The sequence below is a fragment of the Zalophus californianus genome, chromosome 2 (genome assembly GCF_009762305.2).
Source record: "Zalophus californianus isolate mZalCal1 chromosome 2, mZalCal1.pri.v2, whole genome shotgun sequence".
Taxonomy (NCBI): Eukaryota; Metazoa; Chordata; class Mammalia; order Carnivora; family Otariidae; genus Zalophus; species Zalophus californianus.
This window is the reverse complement of record NC_045596.1, coordinates 196,218,771-196,241,453: the sequence shown is the minus strand read 5'-3', so window position 1 is coordinate 196,241,453 and position 22,683 is coordinate 196,218,771. Positions and strand designations below refer to the sequence as shown.

The following is a 22,683-nucleotide window of genomic DNA, read 5'->3' as shown; positions in this document are numbered from 1 at the left end:
ATTCATCATCTATCAGTGTGTAACAAATTATCCCAAACCCTAGTGGCTTAAAACAAACAGTTCCTGTCTCACTGTTGATGTGGGCCAGGAGTCCTGGTGTGGTTTAGCTGGGGGCTGCTTGCTTAGGGACTGTCACAGGATGCAATCAGGGTGTCTGCTGGGGCTGTAGTCATTTCAGGGCTCTCCGGGAGGATCTGTTAGAAGCTCCCTCACAGGGCTGTTGACAGGCCTCAGGTCCTCACTCGCTGTTGGCTGGAGAGTCTATTTCTTGCCACTTGGGCCTCTCCATAGAGCTCCTCAAGACACAACAGCTTGCTCCCCTAGATCTGCAGGGCAGAGAGGGGGTGGGGAGACAACATGGAAGAGGTGCTGTAACATAGAGGAGGGTTGGGCAAGACAGAAGTCACAGTCTTCTTGTAACCTAATTTTGGAAGTGACGTCTTATCATTTTTGGTTAATAGTAGAGAGGTCCTGAGCAAGACTCAGCAAGAGGGTCCAAATGATTGACGTACAGATTCTGCTTCACAGTAGTGATCCAATTTCCAGAAACTTCAGTATGCTATTTTTCAACAAGTTTGCCTCTTTTCAATTCTGTTATAATGTGTGATGCACTAATTCCTTAATTTTAAATATGTTAAGCAAGACAAAATTAGACCTGGACATTTTATTATATCTTGTCACTGGGCAAATCACAAGTTAGTTGTTGAGGTATAATAAATTTGCATTACGGAATGAGTATAGTCCCAGATTTTTGTCTTTATGTGAAGAGTAACGGGGAATCACTCTGTGTTTTAGTATTTATTCAAGGACTTCTGATTTCTTTTGTAAAATTTACCTTTGTGTGTGTGTTCCTTTTTAAATATTGCCATACTTTTGGCTCAGCCGGTTGAGTGTCTGACTCTTGGTCTTGGCTCAGGTCACGATCTCATGGGTCATGGGATCAAGCCCCGTATCGGGCTCCGTGCTCAGTGCACAGTCTGCTGGAGATTCTCTCATTCTGCCCCTCTCTCCACTCGCTCGCTCACTCTCTCAAATAAATAAATCTTTAAAAAAATAAATATTGCCATACTTCTTTCAGTTGGGTAAAATAAGCATTTATATGCAAATAGGTGTATTTACTATGTGATATTTATTCAGAGTTGTAATTTCAGTACAGGTTTTTAGGGCCTGTGTTAATCACCTTGGACTGCCATACCAGGACACTGCTCTGGGGGCTTAAACAAGAGACACTGATTTTCTCACAGTTCCGAAGCCTGGATGTCCAAGATCAGGGTGCCAGCAGGGTTGGTTTCTCGTGACACTGCTCTTGACTTGTAGAGGGCCACCTTCTTGCTGTGTCCTCACATGGCCTTTTCTCTGTGTGCTCACAGAGAGAGGTCTCTGGTGTCTCTTTCTCTTTTTATAAGGATGCCAGTCCTATTAGATTAGGGCCCAATGCTTACAACCTCACGTAACTTTAACTACCTTCCTGAAGGCCCCATCTCCAAATACAGTCACATAGGGGTTAAAAAATCTCACTGAGATGACTGTTTAATGTATTTCCTAAAAGTTACTTAGTTTTAAAAATCCGCACTAATTTTGTAATGCTAGATCAAGTATTTTTAAGTAATTCTTAAGATGGCATAATAATGATATATACTCTGGCTTTTTAATCTAATAATAACCCACTCTCCCATAATTGATCAGTTATTGGTCTATCCTTTTTCTCTGAGTTGTAGATCTTTCATAAAGTTACCAAAAGGGGAAAAAAATGAGTAATTTTCTTATAGATATGATTTTTAATTGCTGATTGTTCTTTTCTTTAAATTCTACAACTGGAAAAACCTATTGCTGTCTATTAGAACTGGATTTTCTTGTGACTATAAAGGTAATTATTTCCCACCATACACAAAAGAAATTGATTTGTGAACCATATACCTAGAAAAAGTGTTTCCTGTTTTCTTTCCTCTTAGGTCACAACCAATTGAGATTACCTGAAAATAAAAATGAAAGGACTTGTTTCTCCATCTGTTAACCTAATTTTTCTTCAAGAAAGTTGAAAATAGCACTTGTTAGTTTGTGATATTCAAAACGTTATTAATATTGCTCCTAAAGTACCTTCCTTTGAAGACCAAAACCAACCTTTTTAATTTAGATTTTTTTAAATGTGATGTGCTCATGTATTTAAATAATTATACCTTCTACTCTTCAGTTTTTCGTTGGCATTGGTATTGGCTGGCTTAAGAAGTATGACTGATGGATATGGGTGTGTAATATTTTGAGGTTCTGGTTATTACTATTTCCTAGAAGTGTTTTACTTCAAACACATGTTACCGGTCACCTGGGTGGCTCAGCTGGTTAAGCGTCTGCCTTCGGCTCAGGTCATGATCCCAGGGTCCTGGGATCGAGTCACACATCGGGCTCCTTGCTCAGTGGGGAGCCTGCTTCTCCCTCTGCCTGCCACTGCCCCTGCTTGTGCTCTTTCTCTCTCTCTTTGTGTAAATAAAATCTTTAAAAAAAAAAAAAAACTTGTTACCCACAAACTATGGCCATTCAGTATTAGGGTTGTTATTTAAGATAGTGCCTGTGTTACAGTGTCATGAATTCTTAATTTTGTTCACTTCAGAGGTTGTCACTGTAATGCTTTCTAAATTTCCTTCTCACTTCAAACTGAATGTTAGTTATTTCTTTAAAGAAGACTTATTCATATTTCTAAATAAATTAGTCAAGATTTTGTTTTTATTTACAATCTCTCCAAGACAAAAATTAAGACTTTGAGAGGTCTGAAATACAGGTAGAGTCTTTAAGAAACTATTAAATGTCAAGTATATATTGAAAGGTATATATTGAAAGCTGCTCCATTTTGTAATGGTAAATTAGGGAAAAGAGAATTTTATTTTTAGAAAGGCTAGCTTTGAACTTGCCATTTAAAAAAATCAATGGTGAGGGGCACCTGGGTGGCTCAGTCGGTTAAGTGGCTGCCTTCGACTCAGGTCATGATCTTGGGGTCCTGGGATCCAGCCCCACATTGGGCTCCCTGCTCAGCAGGGAGTCTGCTTCTCCCTCTGTCCCTCCTCCCCTCTGCTCCTGCTCTCTCTCTCAAATAAAAGAAAAAAATCAATGATGAAACAATTAGTAAGAAAAACTGCTAGAATATGTAAATATAACGGTATTATATAATAGCATTATATAAATATAAATAAAATGGTATCATAGGTAAAAATTATCATTCTAAAATTATGTTTCTAAAATGTTTGTTTGTTAAGTGACCAATTAGATCATTTTAATTTAAATCCAACAAACTGGTCAAGGAATGACTTCTTCCTCTTCTGACTTCCCATGGCACTTCATTTCTTTGTCAGTTTTTGAGCTATTATTGCAGTTTCTGTTAATCTTTGCAGTGATTTGTAAGGTGTAGGACTCTGCCTGTTCCTAGGAAGGCCACAAAATAAATCTCACGGGCCTCGATTACTATCAAATGAAAGATCACACAGATGGTTCAGGATATAAAAACAGAAAAGATTCAAATCGGACTTGTATTCCTAGTCTAGAATGTTTCATCCTTGTAGGCTAGGCATTTTTGGAAAAGAATAGGGATGAATAAAGGGAGTGAGAAAACTTTTAAATTATATTTATAGTGATTCTCAAAAAAACTGGTTGTTTGACTTTGCATATCAACCTCTCCATCAGCGTTTGAATTACAGCTGTATCTCATTCTCATCCTTTGGCCTCCTCTTCCTCCCTGTTTCTGTAGCATGTTTCCACCTGGTGCCTAGGTCCGGTCACAGCCTTAGGGACGACAGTGGGGAGCACTAAGGGGAGTACTGTTGGGAGGATCAAGTCACCACTGTAACGCTCCCGGAGGGCTTTGGACGTAGCATATGTCCAGTGACTTTCGAGACTTTGGTTTTATGTCTTTGAAGGCATTTCCATACCATTTACTTATAATTTCTTACCAAAATAAATATTACCCCTATTCCTCCAGCCTTTTCACTCCTTCACCAGCCCATTTGTGAATTCTTGATCTGTTCAAGCCATGGCCTAAGTTCTGAGTCAGTGGTTCTCAAAGTGATACCCGAACCAGCAGAATCAGCATTGTCCTGGAAGTTGCTCGAAGTCCAGATTCTCAGGATCCAACCCCAGACCTACTACATCAGACATTCCAGGGGTAGGGCTCTGCCTTCCACATGATTCTGATGCGTTCTAAAGCTTTAGAACCACTTGTTTAAATAAGATTAGTCATGTGCTCAGCAGGTTAGTTGGGGCAGATTTTCGTGTTTTCTAGAACATATGGATCTAATATTTATTGGTGAGTGAGCCTTCATTTTATACTTAGGCCTCACTAAGAAACAGGCAAGTTTGGTGGCAGTTACCTACCCACTGTAGGAGACGTGGAGGCGGGCACTGGGAAGCTCTCCACGTGGTACCACTGCTGCAAGAGCTTCCACCTCTCTCCCTCATGCCAAATGTTTCACTTTGACTAAGCTCCTTTAGAGTCATTTTAGATATATCACTTTTCAATGGTTACTAAGGAATTTGGAACCTAATGTCTCTTAATCTTCCCAAACCTATCAAAGTGAGCCCCATGGTGTTTTGTTTTGTTTTTTTACTATGGCAGCTGGCAAGATGCTGTATTTTGACTTAGTAACCCTAGTCATAGAAAAGAGGAATTTAGGGACACATCTATAATGGCAAACCGAATACCTTGAATTTTCATATTACTGAGCAAGTAAAAAGATCCTTGTAGTTTCAAAACTCCTTAGGATTAATGGACTTTAGCTTTTATCTATGAATAACACTGGCTATTGTGTAGGTTTAATTGTCTTTTTAAAACATAAAAAAAGAACTTTTTCCTTTGTAAACTAAATAAAAATTATTATTATACCTTGCAATGCCATATCAACAAATTTAGGTGGCAAATGGCAGGCTAAACTAGTGTTTGCAATATATGGCGTATTAATAAACTTAGTATAAAAAGAGCACTTGCTAGTTAAGAGAAAGATATAAACTAGAAACATGGGAAAAGCACATGAATAGGAAATTTAAGAGATACGAACGATTCACACTTGAACAAATGTTCTTCCTCCCCGAAGGTCAACCTGGCAAACATTAAAAAAGAAAGTTACTGCCCAGTGTTGACCCAAATTTGGTGGAACAGACACACTTCTCCCTCAGCGAGGAGCTGAGGTGGCAGGTTTGCTCCCCGTGGCTGCTGAAGCACATGCAGAGACTTGGTGTCTTACAACACTACACGTGTGCTCTTTAACGGGTCAGGAGGCCGGAAGTCTGACATGGGTCTCACTGGGCTAGAGTCAAAGTGTGGGGAGGGCTGCGGTCCTTTTCGGAGGCTTATGGGCATATCCGTTTTCTTGCACGGCATCCCGTGCTGGGTTTGACGCTCTGCTTTCACAGTCTTGAAATTGTACTGGGTCTTGCAGATCATGTCGATGGTTCTGCATCTACCTTTTCCTTGCTCTTCCTTCCCCTGAGCCTTGTTTTCGGCTTGAGTCTAACCTCACTTTCCTTGGCCCTTCTTTGGTCTAGGCCTTGAGTGGCCCTGGGCTGCCACTGCCCTGCGGTGCCCACTCAGTCCCTCTCCAGTGTGTGTGTGTGTGTGTGATTGGACCCTGCCGGTTCTCAGCCCTGCCTAACCTGCTTTGCCCCCTCCCTTCTTACCAGTTGGGAACGCTGAGCAGTTCTGTTTTCCCTTTTGGACTATCTCTTCTTTTTTCCAGGTTTTTTCTCCTCACATCTCAGGGTGTCTTTGCCTTGAAGGAGTTTTGTTTCTCTGACAAGACTGCATATTACACTCACGCATATCCTTCTTTATTTCAAGACTGTAATGTTATTGCTCTAATAACTTCCTTTTGCATACCTTGTCTACATTTTCTCTTTTCAAGTTTACACTACATCAGTCCTACTTCAGTCCCTCATTGCCTATGACTTACTGCCCTAAGGGGTTTCAGAAAGCTAAATGTTTTTCTCAGCACCTAGATTATGTCTCTCCTCCGGTCTGAAATCCGTGGAGTCCCCCAGGCCGGTAGAAGTACATCAGCCTGTTGATGTGAAGCTTTTGTCACGTGATGCCAGTGTACTTTTCAGTCCCGTTCCTCACGAGCTCTGTACCTGTGCTCCACAGACCTCACGGGCCCCTACTCTGACCTGGTTTCTCTGTCTTTGCCCCCTTGGTATGCTACCTCCCTCCCTCTTGGCCTGTCTCCAGGCTCCTCTTTGTCCTGAAGCTTTCACCAATCACATATGAGTGATTGAAAAAAATCTTTAAGGGATGCCTGGGTGGCTCAGTCGGTTAAGCATCTGCCTTTGTTGGGCTCAGGTCACGGGCTGCTGGGATCGAGTCCCGCGTCGGGCTCTCTGCTCAGCGGGAGCCTGCTTCTCCCGCTGCCTGCTCCCCCTGTTTCCGTTCTCTCGCTCTTTCTGACAAATAAATAAAATCTTTAAAAAAAAATCTTTAAGTATGAGTAATTCTTTTATATTTTGAGAATATTTTATATCTCTTCTAGAACATTTTACCATATACTATGGTCATTTAAGTTTATTTTATTGCCTCATTAATCTCTAACCTACAGGCTTATAGTTTTAGGTTACTATATTAATATATATTAAATAGAAAAAGGACTGAACAAGACATTATAAGGTCTTGCTACCTAGCTATGTGACTTTGAGCAAGTCATTTTACCTCTTTGTGCCTTAGTTAAATTAATTTGTGGGAGTCAAATGAGCCAATAATATATATATATATGTATATATATACATATATATATATAATGTAAAATTTCCTGTAGGGCTCAATAAAGGTTTTCTGTCCAGTAGGTTTATCATTTACTTATAATGTTTCCAAAATGTAATACAGCAAAATCTCCATTATGTCAGCCACCACCATAATGCCCCTCAAGGAGAAGCTGGTTCAGACGGCAAGGTAGATTATTGGTAGTACCAAGTATAAGTTCAGGAGATCTGGAAATGAAACAGGGCAAAGCAAAGACTAAAATAGAGACTAGATATTGACCAAGAAGAATTAACTTACTTAACTAACTCTTTCCTCTGGGGCTCTGGGTTTGTCTGTAGTTTCCTGGAGGCAGAGTTAGATCTACAGTGGGTTCAAGCTCCAGCAGTTCATTATGAGTACCTGTTTTTTGGCACTCTCAGTTGAAATTGTAATTGGTCTCCATTTTGTTATTACAAAATTGGTTTTATAATAACGACCCAGGGTTTGGGGAGAGTGAGCACCCTCCTCACTGTTTAGAGTTGAAGACCACTTGGTCAGAGATGGTAGAGCATTCCCCACATGGATCGGAGGAGCTCATGGGCTCGGATTTAGGATCGTGAAGTGCCTTCCAGTCATCCAAGAAGGGTCGGCTTCTATTTGTTGTGACAGTAAGGGTGTCCTATGTTATTCTAAGCCTTAGAAAAATCAATAGACCGTGTGTTAATAAACACATGCAGCAAAGAATGGGCTGTTGTTGTTTTCTCGCCTCACTGGACCCCTTCTCTAAGCTTCCATTCCTACCACTCCATGGAAAATACAAGTCCAGGTAATACATGACCTTTGTTTAGCCAGGTGGTCACTTCTCAGTTCTGGATCTTTCTGTGTCTTCCATTGAGCATACCTGACCAGTTCCTTCTTGAGATGTTTTCTTCTCAGGGCCTCTGTGTCACCCCAGTCTCCTTGTTTTTCTGCTTCCTCCTTGGCTGTTCTCTTTCAAGAGCTGGAAGATAAAAGCTGGAAGATGCAGGATGTGGAATGGATCTAGAAAATGTGTTTAGGGCAGTTTTGAGCTGCTCCTGGTACATTCCTCAGTGAGAAGATCTTTTTCTTAACTTTTCTTACATATTAGTGATGGGCATTTCTTATTCATCTGTCACAAAGCTGATTTTTTTAGACTTTCATTAAACTTTTTATTTTAATACTATTTTTCTGTCTATCTTCTTACTGACTTAATAGATTCTAGTAATTGTTCTCAGTGAATACCACAGGGTGATTCTGTGGAACTTTGGACTTAATAAAATTGGATGAGCTCCAATAGCAAAGAAGAAAGTATTAACTAATTTAATCGACAATTGAATGTTTCCCAGCCTGGTATACTATTCAGCTTTGTGTTATGAGTTTGTGAATAAATTGAGCTACTTCTACCCTAGGGACTTCAGTCAGATATGTGGTTGTGGGAATCTTTTTCTTTCCCACACCGCTTCACATTTTAAAAATTCTTCTGCAGGAAGATCCCAACATACTATAGCTGTTCTTCCTTATGCAGCTCATTTTCCCTGGAGAGAGGCAGGAGAAGATCCAAATCAAGTTTTGTCTAGTCTATTTTCATGTCACTTCAGGAAGCTACTCTTTTCTGTTCAGTTGTCAGTAAATATTCTAATCAAGCAAAAAGGAGGCAGTGAGAAATAGGAAAGGGGGGAGAATAAATTCTAAACATTAGTGGAACACTCATGGATATGATTGATTATCCAGTATAAAATGCAGTGCTTTCTCAACTACAGTGTATACAATATGTGTGTGTGTGTGTGTGTGTGTGTGTATTTCAAATATACCCAAGAGAATGGAAGTCCTGTGTTCATACAGCAACTTGTTTAGCATTCACATAATTTTATATGAATGTTCAGAGCAGCATTATTTATAGTAGCCAAAGGTTAAAAACAACTCGCATGTTTATCATCTGATCAATAGATAAACGAAATGTGGTAGATCCATACAGTGGAGTAATACTCAGCCACAAAAAGTACTCAATTTCTGATACCTGCCTCACTATGGATGAGCCTCAAAAACGCTGTGCTAAGTGAAAGAGGCCAGACACAAAAGTCCACAACACTGTGATTCCATTCATGTGAAATGTCTAGAACAGGCAGATCCAGGGAAGGAGAATGCTCAGTGTCTGCAGATGGTCTAGGGTGTCTGTCTGGAGAGACAGAAATGGTCTGGAATTTGATAGTGGGGATGGTTGCACAGCTTTGTGAATCTACTACAAACCACTGAGTTGCATCGTTTGAAATGATGAACTTAATGGTATGTAAATTGAATCTCATTTTAATTAAAAACAACAACAACAGTTTTCTAATTATCAAGCCCAGTGTTCCACATGAGCTAGACCACAGCAGCTCTTCCTTCAGGCACTCGACACAGCAGGGGTCATTCAGGTGCTCCTTCACTCCCGCGTCCCTATTTGAATAGAAATAAAATTAAATCGTGGATAGGAGTCAGAATTATAAATCGTACTCCTAAATCGGAAGTGACCACGGGCAGGATGTTGCTACCTTTATCCTGTGGCCAGAGATAAGGATGGTAGTACCTGCCTGTGTCAGGGGTTACCAGATTGACAGGTTTCTGATAAGTCATAAGCTTCCTGAGGGCCAGTGTTCTGACAGTTTTCCCCCAGCATCTTGTTCCTGTAGAAGTTTAATAAATATGTATTAAATGAATGTTGATTTAAATACATCAAGTCATAAGAGTGCTTTCTAAACCTCAAGCCCTGTCTGTATATATGAGATTATGGCTTTAATATATTCTGGTCTATTCCTGGAAATTTAAAGACCATTTGGATATTATATTGCGCTGAGGTGTTTTGTAATTAACTTATGGCCACACTGAATCAACTTCTCTTTTAGGCTTTGCAGTATTGAAACATGTGCTGACACCAAGAATAAAGGCAACTCACGTTGCTTTTGATTCTATGAAGAATTATTTAGATGCAATTTATGATGTGACAGTGGCTTTTGAAGGGACTATTGATGATAAAGGGCAGCGGAAAGAAGCACCGTCCATGGCTGGTGAGTTTATATTTTCAATTATGTCATATATTTGTGAGTGTGTAATTATTCTCTTTAATGGGTACGTGTACTTCATAACATTTACTTGATATATTTCCTAGGTAGATACTTTATCTATTTTCCAGGTATTTTTTTATTAATCCATAACAATTTGAATTTCATGAGTCCTGCTAATTTTGGTACTTCCTGGTTGCCATATTAGTCCTTTGGACTTGCCCGATATCATTAGCTCAGCCTCTTTTTACCCAGAGTTCACACATAAGAATGGAAGGCTACATAAATCAAAGGAAGGGAATGTGGAGGAGAGTGCTAACCTAGTGGTACTGAGGTATACTGATGGCCAGCATTCACCTTTGTATGGATTTTTATATAATACTTGTGAAATTTAGTATCTTTGGCAAGAGGAAACAGTTAAATACGACTCTTTGTTTTTTCAAACCTGTGCTGGGCTTTTGTTTTGTTTTGTTTTGTTTTGTTCCATGCCCAGCGTGGAGCCCAACAAAGGGCCTGAACCCACGACCCTGAGATTGAGACCTGAGCTGAGATCAAGAGTCGGACACTTAACTGAGCCACCCAGGCGCCCCTCTAAAGACTTTTTAGCTGTTGCCTCTGCGTTTGTCAGATATAACAAGAAAAAATAGAATTTTAAGTGAGCAGAATATTTTAGTTAAACATAACTAAAGACACTCTTGACGGATAGAGAAATTTAAATACGGGATTAGGCCAACAAGGAAGTGCGGAGTGTTGCCATCACCTTTCTGAAGCGTCCATTCGAGCTGTGATCGAGAGATAGAACACGAGCTTTTTATGTCACATTGGTGGCTGCTGAAGGTCGAAATACCAGGCCTGTCAGAGTGTGTGTGTCAGTGGGACCTCTGGAAGGCTGGTGTTCAAATATTGTCCAGAAGACAGAGTAGCTCCCTGGAGCAGGAAGTTGGAAGAGAGGACCAAGGGATGAAGCACTAATGGGGGGGTGGTGAATGTGGTGAAAATCGGTCATAGTGGCTGGAAATACAAATCTGAAGTAGTGGAGCACCTGGGTAGCTCAGTCGTTAAGCGTCTGCCTTCAGCTCTGGTCATGATCCCAGGGTCCTGGGATCGAGCCCCGCGTCGGGCTCCCTGCTCCGCGGGAAGCCTGCTTCTCCCTCTCCCGCTCCCCCTGCTTGTGTTCTCTCTCTCGCTGTGTCTCTCTCTGTCAAATAAATAAAAATCTTAAAAAAAAAAAAAACTGAAGTAGTAAGACTGATTACTCTCACAATTGCCTTTGACACAGAGCAATTGTCACGTTGGAAGCTGAAGATTTTTTTCACTTTAAATGGAATTTTTTGGAATATATTATACATCAAACAGTTTAAAAACCACAACTCTATAAAGTGTACAGTGAAACGGCTTGTTTTCCACCACGTCCCCCTCCCCTCGGGGTCCAACTTCCCCTGCCCAGAGGTAACCACTTTTCTTAATTGTTTGTGTATCATATGTGCAAAATTCAGTCTACATTTTTACTCTAGAAATCCTTCCCTTGTTATCAAAAAAGGCAATGTATTAATATTTTCCTTCCTTTTTTTTAACCATCAAAGGGGTCATTGACCTATTTTTACATTTGAAAACACATGCATTTAGTTGTTCAACAATATTATCACTAGTTTATCGTTGTTTAAAAAATGAGATTTATTGAACATGTTTTAATTGTTTATAAGAAACAAATATAATTCCCATAATAACCTTTGCAAAGTGCTTTCATTACGCCACGTCCTGGTCACAAGAGCTCCTGGCTTCAGTGGTGCTCACGGGCCAGGCCGCACCCTCTTCAGCCTGCCCTCTGAGGACTCTGTGCCCCGGCTGTCCCTCTCTTGCACTCCCTTGCCTTCTGGAATGGAAGGCCGTGTGTAGGCCTGGCCTCCTCTCCAAGTGAAACCCCTCCCCTCTGTTGCCCTCCCCCAGCTTTGCTGTTCCCACAACATTCCTCTTCCCTAGCTCATTTGCTTTCTCTTGCTTTGGCACTCCTGGTGGTACTAAGTGCTTAAGCCACAAGGTTAGCACTCAGCATATGGTAATTCTTTACCTTCCCCCAACGGGGTGAGAAGCCTTGAGGAAGAAAACCATTTTAGAGTTGCTGTTGTCTAGATTCCAACCCAGCCCCCCACCACTGCTCTGCTTCCTCTACTGCATACACATTAGCTGACAGTGGCTTTGTGTTGTACTTAACAAACTGTCTCTCTTGGAGAAGTTTGGCTTTTCTAACTATCACACGCAGAAGCCATGTGGAAAATAAATCTGTCATTTCAATCAATTAAGGGTGAATATTTCCACAAGGAAAAAGACACCAGAGTAAAATCAAAGGACGGAAGACAAACTGGGAGATATTTGCAACTTAGATAACAGAAAAAAAGCCGGATTTCCTTGACGTATAAAGTGCTTCTACAAATTGATGAGAAAATGATCAATAACTCAGTAGTAGCTCACAGAAAAAAATGCTCCGTCTCATTCATAATAAGAAAAGTGCAAATTAAAATTTTTAGCAAGATACCATGTTTTACTATCAGATTGGCAAAAATCCCAGTGTTGAGTTTGGGTAACAGGCCCGTGGGTGAAATTCAAGTACAAAAGTCACGTCCGTACTTTGCCGTTAGGGGTGCAGGGCTGTACAGCCTCCATGGAAGCCGCCCTGGCAGGGTCTACCAGCTCCACAAATGCATGTACATCACCGCTGCTGAGAAGTTCTTCTACCAATATACCTGTGCACATGAGATGCAACAACTGGTTTTCAGTATTTACAAGTTGATTTTAATCCTGAGGTTGGGACCTGTAGCTTGAGAATCCCCATTCTCATTATTATATAAATTGATTGCTATTCTGCTCTACTTTATTCTGGTGTAGATTAAGATGCACTTTAAATTTATGATGTAAGTTGAGTTAGGTATAAAATTCCATAACTTAGAATGTCATAAGTACTTGGTGGTTGAGTGTGATTAGTATTAAATATTATCTCCATACATAGTGGACTATCATTCAATACTCGTATTTGATAGCCCAATTAAAAAAACATTTCCATAGTTGCTAGATTGTGCATTTATATGCCACAGGACCGTCTTTCTCAAAGCGTTGTAGGAGTATTACAGTTCCCTCAGAGTCACCTGGGATGATTGTTGACTGTGCAGGGCCTCAGCTCGCTCTAGACTACTAGCATGGATTGGCTGCAGGTGGGGGCAGAAGCTGCGGTGGGGAGGGGTGGTTGTGAATGAACTCTTGAACTCTTGTGATCACGAGACTTACAGTTTGGGCCTTAATAATGAGGCCTCATGTTAGAGAGCTAGGTAGCAGGTAGTGTCCCTTGTGCTTCCCATTTCGTGGTGTCTTTCGCTATAAGGTGAATAGTGACCAAAGCCCACCTGGGCATGCACTTTGTGGTTCATCTGGTCTTGTCATCAGGGTCTTTGTCTTCTCTGGACAATGTCCATTGGGCAGAGGAGAGACAGGCCGGTCTGATTATAGACTTATTTAAATTCCATTTCTACAGTGGGTGGTATACCGTAATAAATTGTGAAGTTAAGGATAACATTTGATGTTCTGCTTAACCATTTAATATGGTGCTAGGTTACTTTTTCCTGTTTAATATTTTCTTACATGAAAAGAAAACTTATTTGGAGGGGAAAATTACAGGTAACCCAAAAGAAGAAGGAAGAAAACTCCATAGGCTCACCTGTCCAGATGCATTTAACAATTTGGATATTTTCCTCAAAATCTTCCTTTTTATAATGTCACTGTGTTGGAGTATGTTTGTGCCTTTGGATATTTTTAGGTGAGGTCATTTGTATATATTATTTTCTTTTATATCCTGCTTTTAATCATAAATATCTTTATATGTCAGTATATACACTTCTGTACTGTTTTAAAAATGCTACGTAACGTCCATTGATGTGACTATACAATGGTTTATCTACCCAGTTTTCTACTCCTGGATTTATTTCATTTTTTTCCTCCCAGAGGGAAAGGGGGCGGGTTATAAGGCAGCAGCGTGGGAGCTGGCTGAGGTGCCAGGGTGGAAGCTGTCCCAGTTCAGTACATGCACGTTCTCTGCTCCCACTCTCCGAGCTCTGCTCTTCTCTCCTATTTCCATCTGGCCTGGCTCCCCAGGCACAGAGCAAATGGAACTTAGTTTCTCCAGAGACTAGTCCTGTGACAAGTATGAATACTTGAAAGACTCCTATTACCCTGGCATATATATACTCTAGGGCTCTACTAGGGAAGTTCTAATTAGAAAAAAATTATACCTTGGGGCGCCTGGGTGGCGGGTCTGGAATCGAGCCCTGTATGGGGCTCCCTGCTGAGCCCCTGCTCATGCTCTCCCTCGCTCCCTCTCTCTCTCTCAAATAAATAAATCTTTTAAAAAAAATATACTTTAATTAGAATACTTTTTCTGTATATTTCTAAATATTATGGGAAAATTTTTGTTCATGCAATAGGACATAAGCTCCAATGAACATAGTTTTTACAAATATAGATACACGAAGCTTTATTAAATATTGAAGAAAACCTTTATGTCACTTCTTTTTTTTTATTTTATTTATTTACTTGAGAAAGAGAGAGAGCACAAGCAGGGGGAGGGGCAAAGGGAGAAGCAGGCTCCCTGCTGAGCAGGGAGCCCGATGCGGGACTTGATCTCAGGACCCCGGGACCACGACCCAAGCCAAAGGCAGGCGCCTAACCGACTGAGCCACCCAGGCGTCCCCCTTTATGTCACTTCTTTCTTGTCTCCTGAAAGTCATTTAGTGTTTATCTGATGATTCACTCATGGTTTTCATTTGGGTCCTCACCCCAGAGACTGGGCTGATGGGGCTCCACCACCATCCACGCTGGCTCTTGGTCCTCTCCAAGCCCTACAAGGGTAGTAGCACTTGCCTACAAGGACTCCTGGAGGTCGGATGAAATAATGTACACAAAACTGTGTTGTAAACACCAGGATACCATGTATATTTTACTGCCATATGAATTTGGGAGTCCTTCTCAGTGTCCGTGCCTCTTCCCTCCTCAGCTGATGTCTCATGGAACACACTGCTGTCACTTCCCAGACACCGCGGTTACAAGTTCAAGTCTGCTCACTTTTACCTCCTCACAGCCTGTGGCTGTGGCCACGTCCCTGCGGCATCAGCTGGCTTACTGTTTAATTAGGCGATGTTGAGCAGGGGATGTAGATAATTAGATGAAAGTAGGAGAATTGGTGTTGGGATCTGCATTTTTATGGATCAGAAATACAAATGAGAGGGTGAGATGAGAAGTTACATGCGGCTAAAAAGTTGGAATCGCCGACCCGTAGGGCGTACGGTGTGCTGGCGCTGCTCTCAGAGCTCGAAGTCCGGACCCCTCGCAGCGCCCCTATCTCTGCCTTGCAGACTGGGGGGCAGGCACCGAGAGCGAGCCCGTCTTCCCAGGGCTGAACAGGGATCAAGACCCAGGCTGCCTGGCTGCCCTGTCCGTGCTCTGAACCTCTGCATGGTTCTGCTGCTAAAATCCTTCTTCTGCAGTTCCTCGGTTCTGTAACCGACAACGGAACTTGAGAAAACTAAGACCAAAATTCTGGAGTCCAGTCTTTCCCCTGTGCTTTTTGTGCCTTTATCATCAAAGCCAATTCCCTCCTGAAAGTATATAATGGTAAGATAATTTTGATGACGGAAATGCCACATGTTATTAAGGTTTGGCACCAGTGGTAAAGAAGAACAATTGTAGAGAATACCTAACAAAAAACAGACATGTGCAGAGTCCAAAGACTAGAGACTTCTTGAAGCTGAAACTCTTCCTTCAACCACAGAGCGTGTGAGTCACCACTTCTTGGAACACTGTCTTTGAACACATTTCAACTTGAGATAACAGGTCTCAGCCTCCTTGCATGCCCACCTGGGGGACATAGTGTCCTCTTACGTCTCTTAGGAACATCTTGTTCTCCAGGGACTTTAAATCTGTTCATAATCTCACCTTTTCACCAAAAGCCATCCACAAGAAGGAGAATTTCCCAGCTCAGAGTTCTTTCTTGTCTTGGAATAAATCCTGGCCTCATTGCTTGTGCGACCCAGGCTGAAAGAGGACTGCCTGCTTTGTTCAAATTAGCCTGTCTTAGGAACTGTAGTCACTTAAAAGCTCAGAGCTATTCCACAGAAGGAATTTTGGTTCCTAAACCAAATATGTTATGTGAAAATATGGCGAAGGCCAGGAGAGCCGGGAGTACCAGTGAGTAGAAACCAATAGCAAGTCCTAGAGGAATGGAGGTTTCTTTCCCACGTCTGTGCTGGGTGTGTGACACTCCATGACAGGCTGATGTGCCCGGTGAAGGCACTAGGGATTCAGGGGGTTAAGTGCTTCATGCTCCCAGGGCTCTGGCAGAGTGAACCAGACAGATTTCATGTGCGCCCTTCGGGGACTCATGGCCTCGTGGGAACAGAAGTGACAGTGTGTGATGAGTGATACGCTTGGAAACAGCGGACTAGTCTCCTGCAGGTGATTCGTGAGCCTGAGGGTGGCTGGCATTTGGGCACCCTTCAGAGGGTGGGTGTGGACTTGCAGTGGAGTCCACCTTCTACTCCTCGGTCGCCTGTGGAAATGAAGGTTATTTTATGAAAAGTAACATTTGGTACTATCCATTTAGCTTAGTGACTTCAGGTAATTGTGGTAGACTGGGAAATTACAACACATTCTTCTACTTCAGCTTGAAACCTAAAACCATCAGTGTAGAATTCTTATTTTCTTTTAACTTTTTTCTTTTTTGCTGAAGAATCTGCTTTTTCATCACTTAAAAATATTTTTTACCTCATTTTCAGTTGTTTTATATAACCGTGAATTGTAAAATAACAAAAAATGAAATTTTTTTGTTTCTTGTTAGAATTTCTCTGCAAAGAATGTCCAAAAATTCATATTCACATTGATCGTATAGACAAAAAAGATGTCCCAGAAGAACAGGCATTTATGAGAAGATGGCTTCATGAGCGTTTTGAAATTAAAGATAAGTGAGTAACAGCAGTTCTCCTACTTCAAAAACTTGGGTTCAGCTACATTTCACTGTAGTAAATAAACAATTTGAAACTAATGTAATGCTTTTTTGTAAACTCGGGTCCAGTCTGTTCATGTTTTAAACCTTACTCTGTTACATTGTCTGTGAAAGAACTTGTTAGAGGAGGCCTCCCTCTTTTCATTCACAATATTTCCTAGACGGCACTCTGAGGTGGGATGTAAAATTAGAAAACACCCCCCCCCCCAGCTTTCCACTGTGAGATGCCCCTTGTGTGCATTCCCGGGTCAGACAAAGAGGTGGTATGTTTGAGAACTAGCTGGCATGCCCACGATGCCCAGAGAGCGAAGCTGTGGGATAGAGCATTGTGTCTGATGTATGTGTGGAAAAGGCATGGGTATATTTGTTGGAAGAAGAAGGGCCAGGTGACGTTCTGACCAAAATGTCTTTTGCTGTTAGTATTTTGGGGCCTAAACAGTTTCTGGGATTGACCTTGTGCTCATCCGTGCTAATCACATTGCTTCAGAGCAAACAACAGTGTTGACTCTTGCTGAGCGTTGCCTGTCAGTAAGTTACGGGTGTATTTAGATACCTCCTGGGTGAGGCACAGCTTAGTGAGGTCGAACTGAGGGAGGGAATGTGAAGTGCCCCTTACTGACGGGCGAACCCCGGGGGAGCAGGTGCCCTCCATAGCGGATAACAGGACCCCTTGGATTTCATACAGTTTTCTAAAGGAAAAGAATTTAGGATTTTCTTCTCTTTTTAGGAAGATAAAAAGTGGATGTCAGGTTTTGATATGATACTTAGAAACTGAATTCTCTTGGGTGAAAACTTCAGGGTATATTATTTACTGTTTGTTTGCTGTCAATGGGAGTTTTATCCTTTCTGAAGCATATCCTGTTTCTTGAAAGATATGTTTTAAACATCTCTACTTTTTATCTTCTTTTTGAAAAAAAATAGACCCATTAATTATAGGATGCATCATTTACTAAAACCACATTGAAAAGTGTGGCGTTTTTACAGACTCAAAAGTAAGACTTCCAAAATTAGGTTTATGTTCAGAAATTTTACCTGTGTTTTATTCTCCTGATAACATTTCTCAGCAGACTGCTCTGTTCCTTTCTTTGTTGTATTACAATAAAATTATTTCCTCATTAACCCTTTTGAGTATAACTTTAAAAAGTGAAAATTATTAGAAGTGTGCTGCATTGAAAATGAGACTCTCTGAAATTTATAGACAAGTAGCTACATTTCCCTATTTCATTGACCATCAGTTGTACATGACATAATTTATTTCACCAACCATTCACTGCCACCCACTTGGGTTATGGAAGAAATTTCGAAAATAAAATACATGAATCAGTTCTCAGAAAAGAAAAGAATGCCTGAACAATATGCTTAATATCCAGTGTATTTCGTGTTGTAGGTGCTAATACATACTTAGAATGAGTCTGGACCTTTTAAAACAGTGGTTATGTCTAGGGAATTTGTTAAGGAAATGGAAGGATTTTCTGCTTTTGTACTTGTGTTTGAGAGTTTTATGCTCAGTCTGTCCTGCTGTTATAACTTTACATTTTTTAAATAAGATAGGAAAATGAATTAACTATGCTATTTTTTCATTCTTGTACCTATTTTTTATAATCCCATGTGAGTGAGGGCTTTTGGGGGGGAAACTCCATATATGTTATAAGAACTGCTCATCTTCTCTTTGACTTCTGATGGAATGGGAGCCGTAGGAAGGAGTAAAGATGGGGAAGGTGGAGACGAAGTGAGATGGGTTATTACCCATGGGTGAGCGAGTCTGGTTGTTGCAAAATTATTAAAAATCTAAAGTTTAGAAAAAAATCTTCCCCACAAAATTACTTAAAACCATCTTTTTAAAAAATTACATATAATACAATCATCTGCACTAATGAGCATATAAAGATATTTTTAAAGTCTAGAAACTCCAGTTAAATCAAGTCTCTAGGTATTTCCTCATTCATCTTTTTTTCCCAAGGACCTTATAGTTTTTCCAGCATGTAATAGGCATCCAGAGCTATTTATTAAATTAGACTATTAAGTGACTAAACCTGAAACTTTTTTTTTTTCCATTCTGGCCATAGGTTGCTTATAGAGTTTTATGATTCACTGGATCCAGAAAGAAGAAACAAATTTCCTGGGGAAAGTGTTAATTCTAAATTAAGTCTCAAGAAGACTTTACCATCATTATTGATCTTAAGTGGTTTGACTGCTGGTATGCTTATGACCGAGGCTGGAAGGAAACTCTATGTAAGAACGTGGATTTATGGAACCTTAATTGGCTGCTTGTGGGTTAGTATAAAAGCTTGAGCAGGTAGCTGTCTGCAGGCAGTGGGATGTGCTCCGTGGTTCAGTGTTGGCAGCCACACCTTACGGCAAATTGTTTCCTGATTTTAATAAGAAGTGTAAATAAAGCCTTGTTGATTGAACATTGGATAAAATAGAATTTCTGATTAAAGCCGATATGCAGTTGGTCTTGGGCAAACATACATGGTTTTACAACTTTAGAACAGAAGCTGCTGGAAAGGGAAAAACTAAACAGTTTATGCTATACTTGGCATTTCCTATGAACTAATGTCATCTTCAGAAGACTCTTAGGATTGTATAATTTGTTATTGTTTTGTAATTCAGATGGCTGCGTTCATCAACATTAATTTGCAGTATATTTCACTGTATTTGTTATTTTTAATTTTTTATAACTTGACTAGTCCAACCTTTATCACTAAGATATTTAGGATCTTGGAGCTATGTAATATTTTGCTTTTTGCTTAATGTCTCCAAGGGAGTGAAAGAAATTGTATTTAAGTGTTTAAGAGGCATACCAAGGAAAAGGGCAAGAAATTGTCCCTGGGGAGGAAGCTCTGGTTAGCGCATGCTTTTATTGTATTGCATTATTAGCTGATTTTACTTTATATTTGCAAAGTAATTAACATTTCTAATATTTATTGAAACAGCTTAATTTGCACACCCTGTATTGTGTACAAAAGAATAATGTATAAAATATGAGAATTAAGTTTAAGTTAGAATTGTGACCCTGATTCATTATAGCAGAACTTTACATTGCCCGGCTTTTTGAAGAGTTATGCTAAGCTCTTAGTACTTCCCAGCATCTGTGCCGTAACTACTTGAAAACCTTCAGGTTTGCTGTTATTTTTTATATCAAAATAATCAGTGTGAACCTTTATTGGACCTGAGTCTACAGGTAATTTGAGGTGATGGGAGCCTTCAAACATCTGACTAGATTTACTAGCATGTGCCTTTGCCTGTTACTATTGAGTTTAGCACAACATTTAATTCAGAAGTCTTTTTTTTTTTTTTTTTTTTTATGTCATCACGGTTGATTTCCACTGGGTTTGGATTCTTTCCCTTTGGCTTACTGGCAGTGTGCTGCTCGGTGCCTGGTACCATACGTGCACAGGGAGGAACTGTAGCCGGCCAGGGTTTGTCCTGCTGCAGAGTTGTTCGTTTAAGCTCTTGTGAGCCAGCCTCGCTAGCTGCGGCAAAGGCGTTTTGCACTTGTCTCATGTCAAGAAGTTCACCTTCCACAAGCCAGGGAGATTTAATCCATCAAGCCTGAATGAATTTGTTTAGTTCTCATTGGTTTTAATGGGGCTACACAATTAAGCCATATCACCTCAAAACAAGAGCTGTGTTTCTGGAACCAAATCACACAGTTCAGTTTTCAGTCATGAAATAATAAATCTATCCTGTGCAAGAGGATGACCTTTTTGGATCTGCTCTATTTTGCCTACCAGCCCTTTAAGATAACATTTCTGCTTAATGGATTTTTGTTGTAAAATTGTATCCATGCCCCAGATGAAACACACCAGCTAAATCATGACGAACAAAATGAAAATAATGAAGGGAAATTTTGTCTAACCAATTCTCCAGACCCAGAGAGCAGGCCACGTCAGACGGCACCTTTGCACAGCTGGGTAATGGGAGTTGTCCACGTACGTTAGTGTGAGTATGTGTGCACACGTCCCCACGGGACGTGGCTGGCCTAACTGCACGGCGGTGTAGGTCACACTTCTGAAAAGTGTTCTCATGCCAAATTGTCATTTTCTCTTTCTAGTAAAGTGAAGGTTAAATCAATCCCATGTCTTTGTTAATACTTTTTTTAACAACCCTAAAGTTAGAAGCTTTTTCTAATTAGATCAAAGTAAATGTAAGTTGTGCAACTTACCTTGAATATCATGGATATGTTCTAAATTTAAATTTTAAGAAGTAGTACCATTGGAATTAATGTTGATTATAACTGATTTTAAGAAGTCTCAGTGAACGGCATAAGATCACTTTGAACATCATGTTTCTTATGAACATACTTATATTCTCACAGAAGTTCTATAAAATATATTTGTTAGTTTAAAAATTTTGTATCAAAATATTTGGAAAATTAGCTTCTTTTTAACACGTGTTGATATGACTTGAATTATTATTTTCTAAAATTAAGAGCCCTGTATCTACCTGTAAATCTTTTCACATATCATTTAAGCCTTTGTGTTATTCTTATTATTCTTGATTTGCAGCTTAGTTATTACTTAGTTTTTCTTTATAAGAATGCCATCAATGTGCATGCTTTTATGTTTTCCAGAAAAGGGTGTGTTTGGATGAAAGTAAAAGAAAAAATAAAATCTTTCACTGTCTCTAATGTCTGTGCTATTTAACATTTTGCGACCCAGAAATTCCCCGACGGTCTTCAGTTACATTGAATAGGCTTTATGGCTGGTCCTACATACTGAACTTATAAAATTATAATATTTTTTCTCAAATATTGAGCAAGTTTTAAAAAATACATTACAATACTCAAAATTGTGAAGCAGTATATTAGTTTCATTATATAAACTTATCTGTATATCTTATACAATATATATAGCAAGTATTAGTTGCTTGACAGTTCTGAGGCTTGTCCAGTGCCTAAGATTAGCCAAGTCGGTAAGTAAAGTACCAATCTGACTAAGCCCTGCATCGTACATACTAATGATTTCTTTCATGTCTTCCATTTCCATGTGATTTTGTTTCCTGTACAGTGATACCAATCTTCCTTTATATCCAGATGACGTAAGCTTTATTTTTCCTTTGTAATGTTACATGGTTTATTATTATGTTCACTGAATAGATCTGTGTCAATACGGTGATCTTTTAAATAGATGGACCATGATGAAAATACAGTATATATAAAATTTGCCAACCAGGTAGAGACACGAAGTAGCTGCCAGGTACCTATCAGACTCCCATTTAAGAAGACCGAGAAATGTCTATCATAATGATATTTCATGTGTACAGTTGCAAGTGCATAGTACATTTTGACCGCAATAGTATTTGTTCTTAATGTATTAGATTGAAGAAAAGATTATCTTGGCAGATATTCCAGATACCACCTGGTAGTAAGTTACATATCTTTGTAAGTAGGATTTTTTGAGGGGAGATGAAGGGGTTAGACTGGTTTGTTTTGTTTTGTTTTGTTTTTAAGATTTTATTTATTTATTTGACAGAGAGAGACACAGCGAGAGAGGGAACACAAGCAGGGGGAGTGGGAGGGGGAGAAGCAGGCTTCCCGTGGAGCAGGGAGCCCGATGGGCTCGATCCCAGGACCCAAGCTGAAGGCAGATGCTTAACGACTGAGCCACCCAGGCGCCCCTAGACTTGTTTTTTATTATGAGTTACACATACTTTTAAAGATTGGCTAATTTGGAATGTTGTGTTACCATTTAGTATTTTGGCATTATACACAGACTAACCTAACAGTCAAACATTAGAATGAAAATTAGTACTTAGTCAAACTGGTAATTTGGAAACATTCAGATATTTGATATTATATGGGTAAAATATCCATGTAATTGAATTTAAAAGTTCACTCAGATATTTTGAAGTACTAGATGTATTTCCGTTTA

The 22,683-nt window shown here is 40.1% G+C and overlaps 1 protein-coding gene across 2 annotated transcripts in view; it reads left to right on the top strand.

Moving 5' to 3' along the window:
- AGPAT5 (1-acylglycerol-3-phosphate O-acyltransferase 5) overlaps nt 1–21,435 on the top strand; it is a 61,031-nt gene extending 39,596 nt beyond the window's left edge. Inside the window, exons 6-9 of one of the 2 annotated variants that reach the window (XR_003520895.1) lie at nt 9,610–9,771; nt 11,045–11,214; nt 16,643–16,766; nt 18,874–19,008. Coding sequence is in view for 1 of the 2 variants with exons in the window: in XM_027599517.1 (XP_027455318.1) it covers nt 9,610–9,771; nt 16,643–16,766; nt 18,874–19,099 (512 nt within the window). In the remaining variant the exon portion in view is untranslated. Of the gene's footprint in view, nt 1–9,609; nt 9,772–11,044; nt 11,215–16,642; nt 16,767–18,873 lie in introns of both variants that reach the window. The other variant, XM_027599517.1, reaches the window with a different exon arrangement.
- Nucleotides 21,436–22,683: the final 1,248 nt, after the last annotated feature.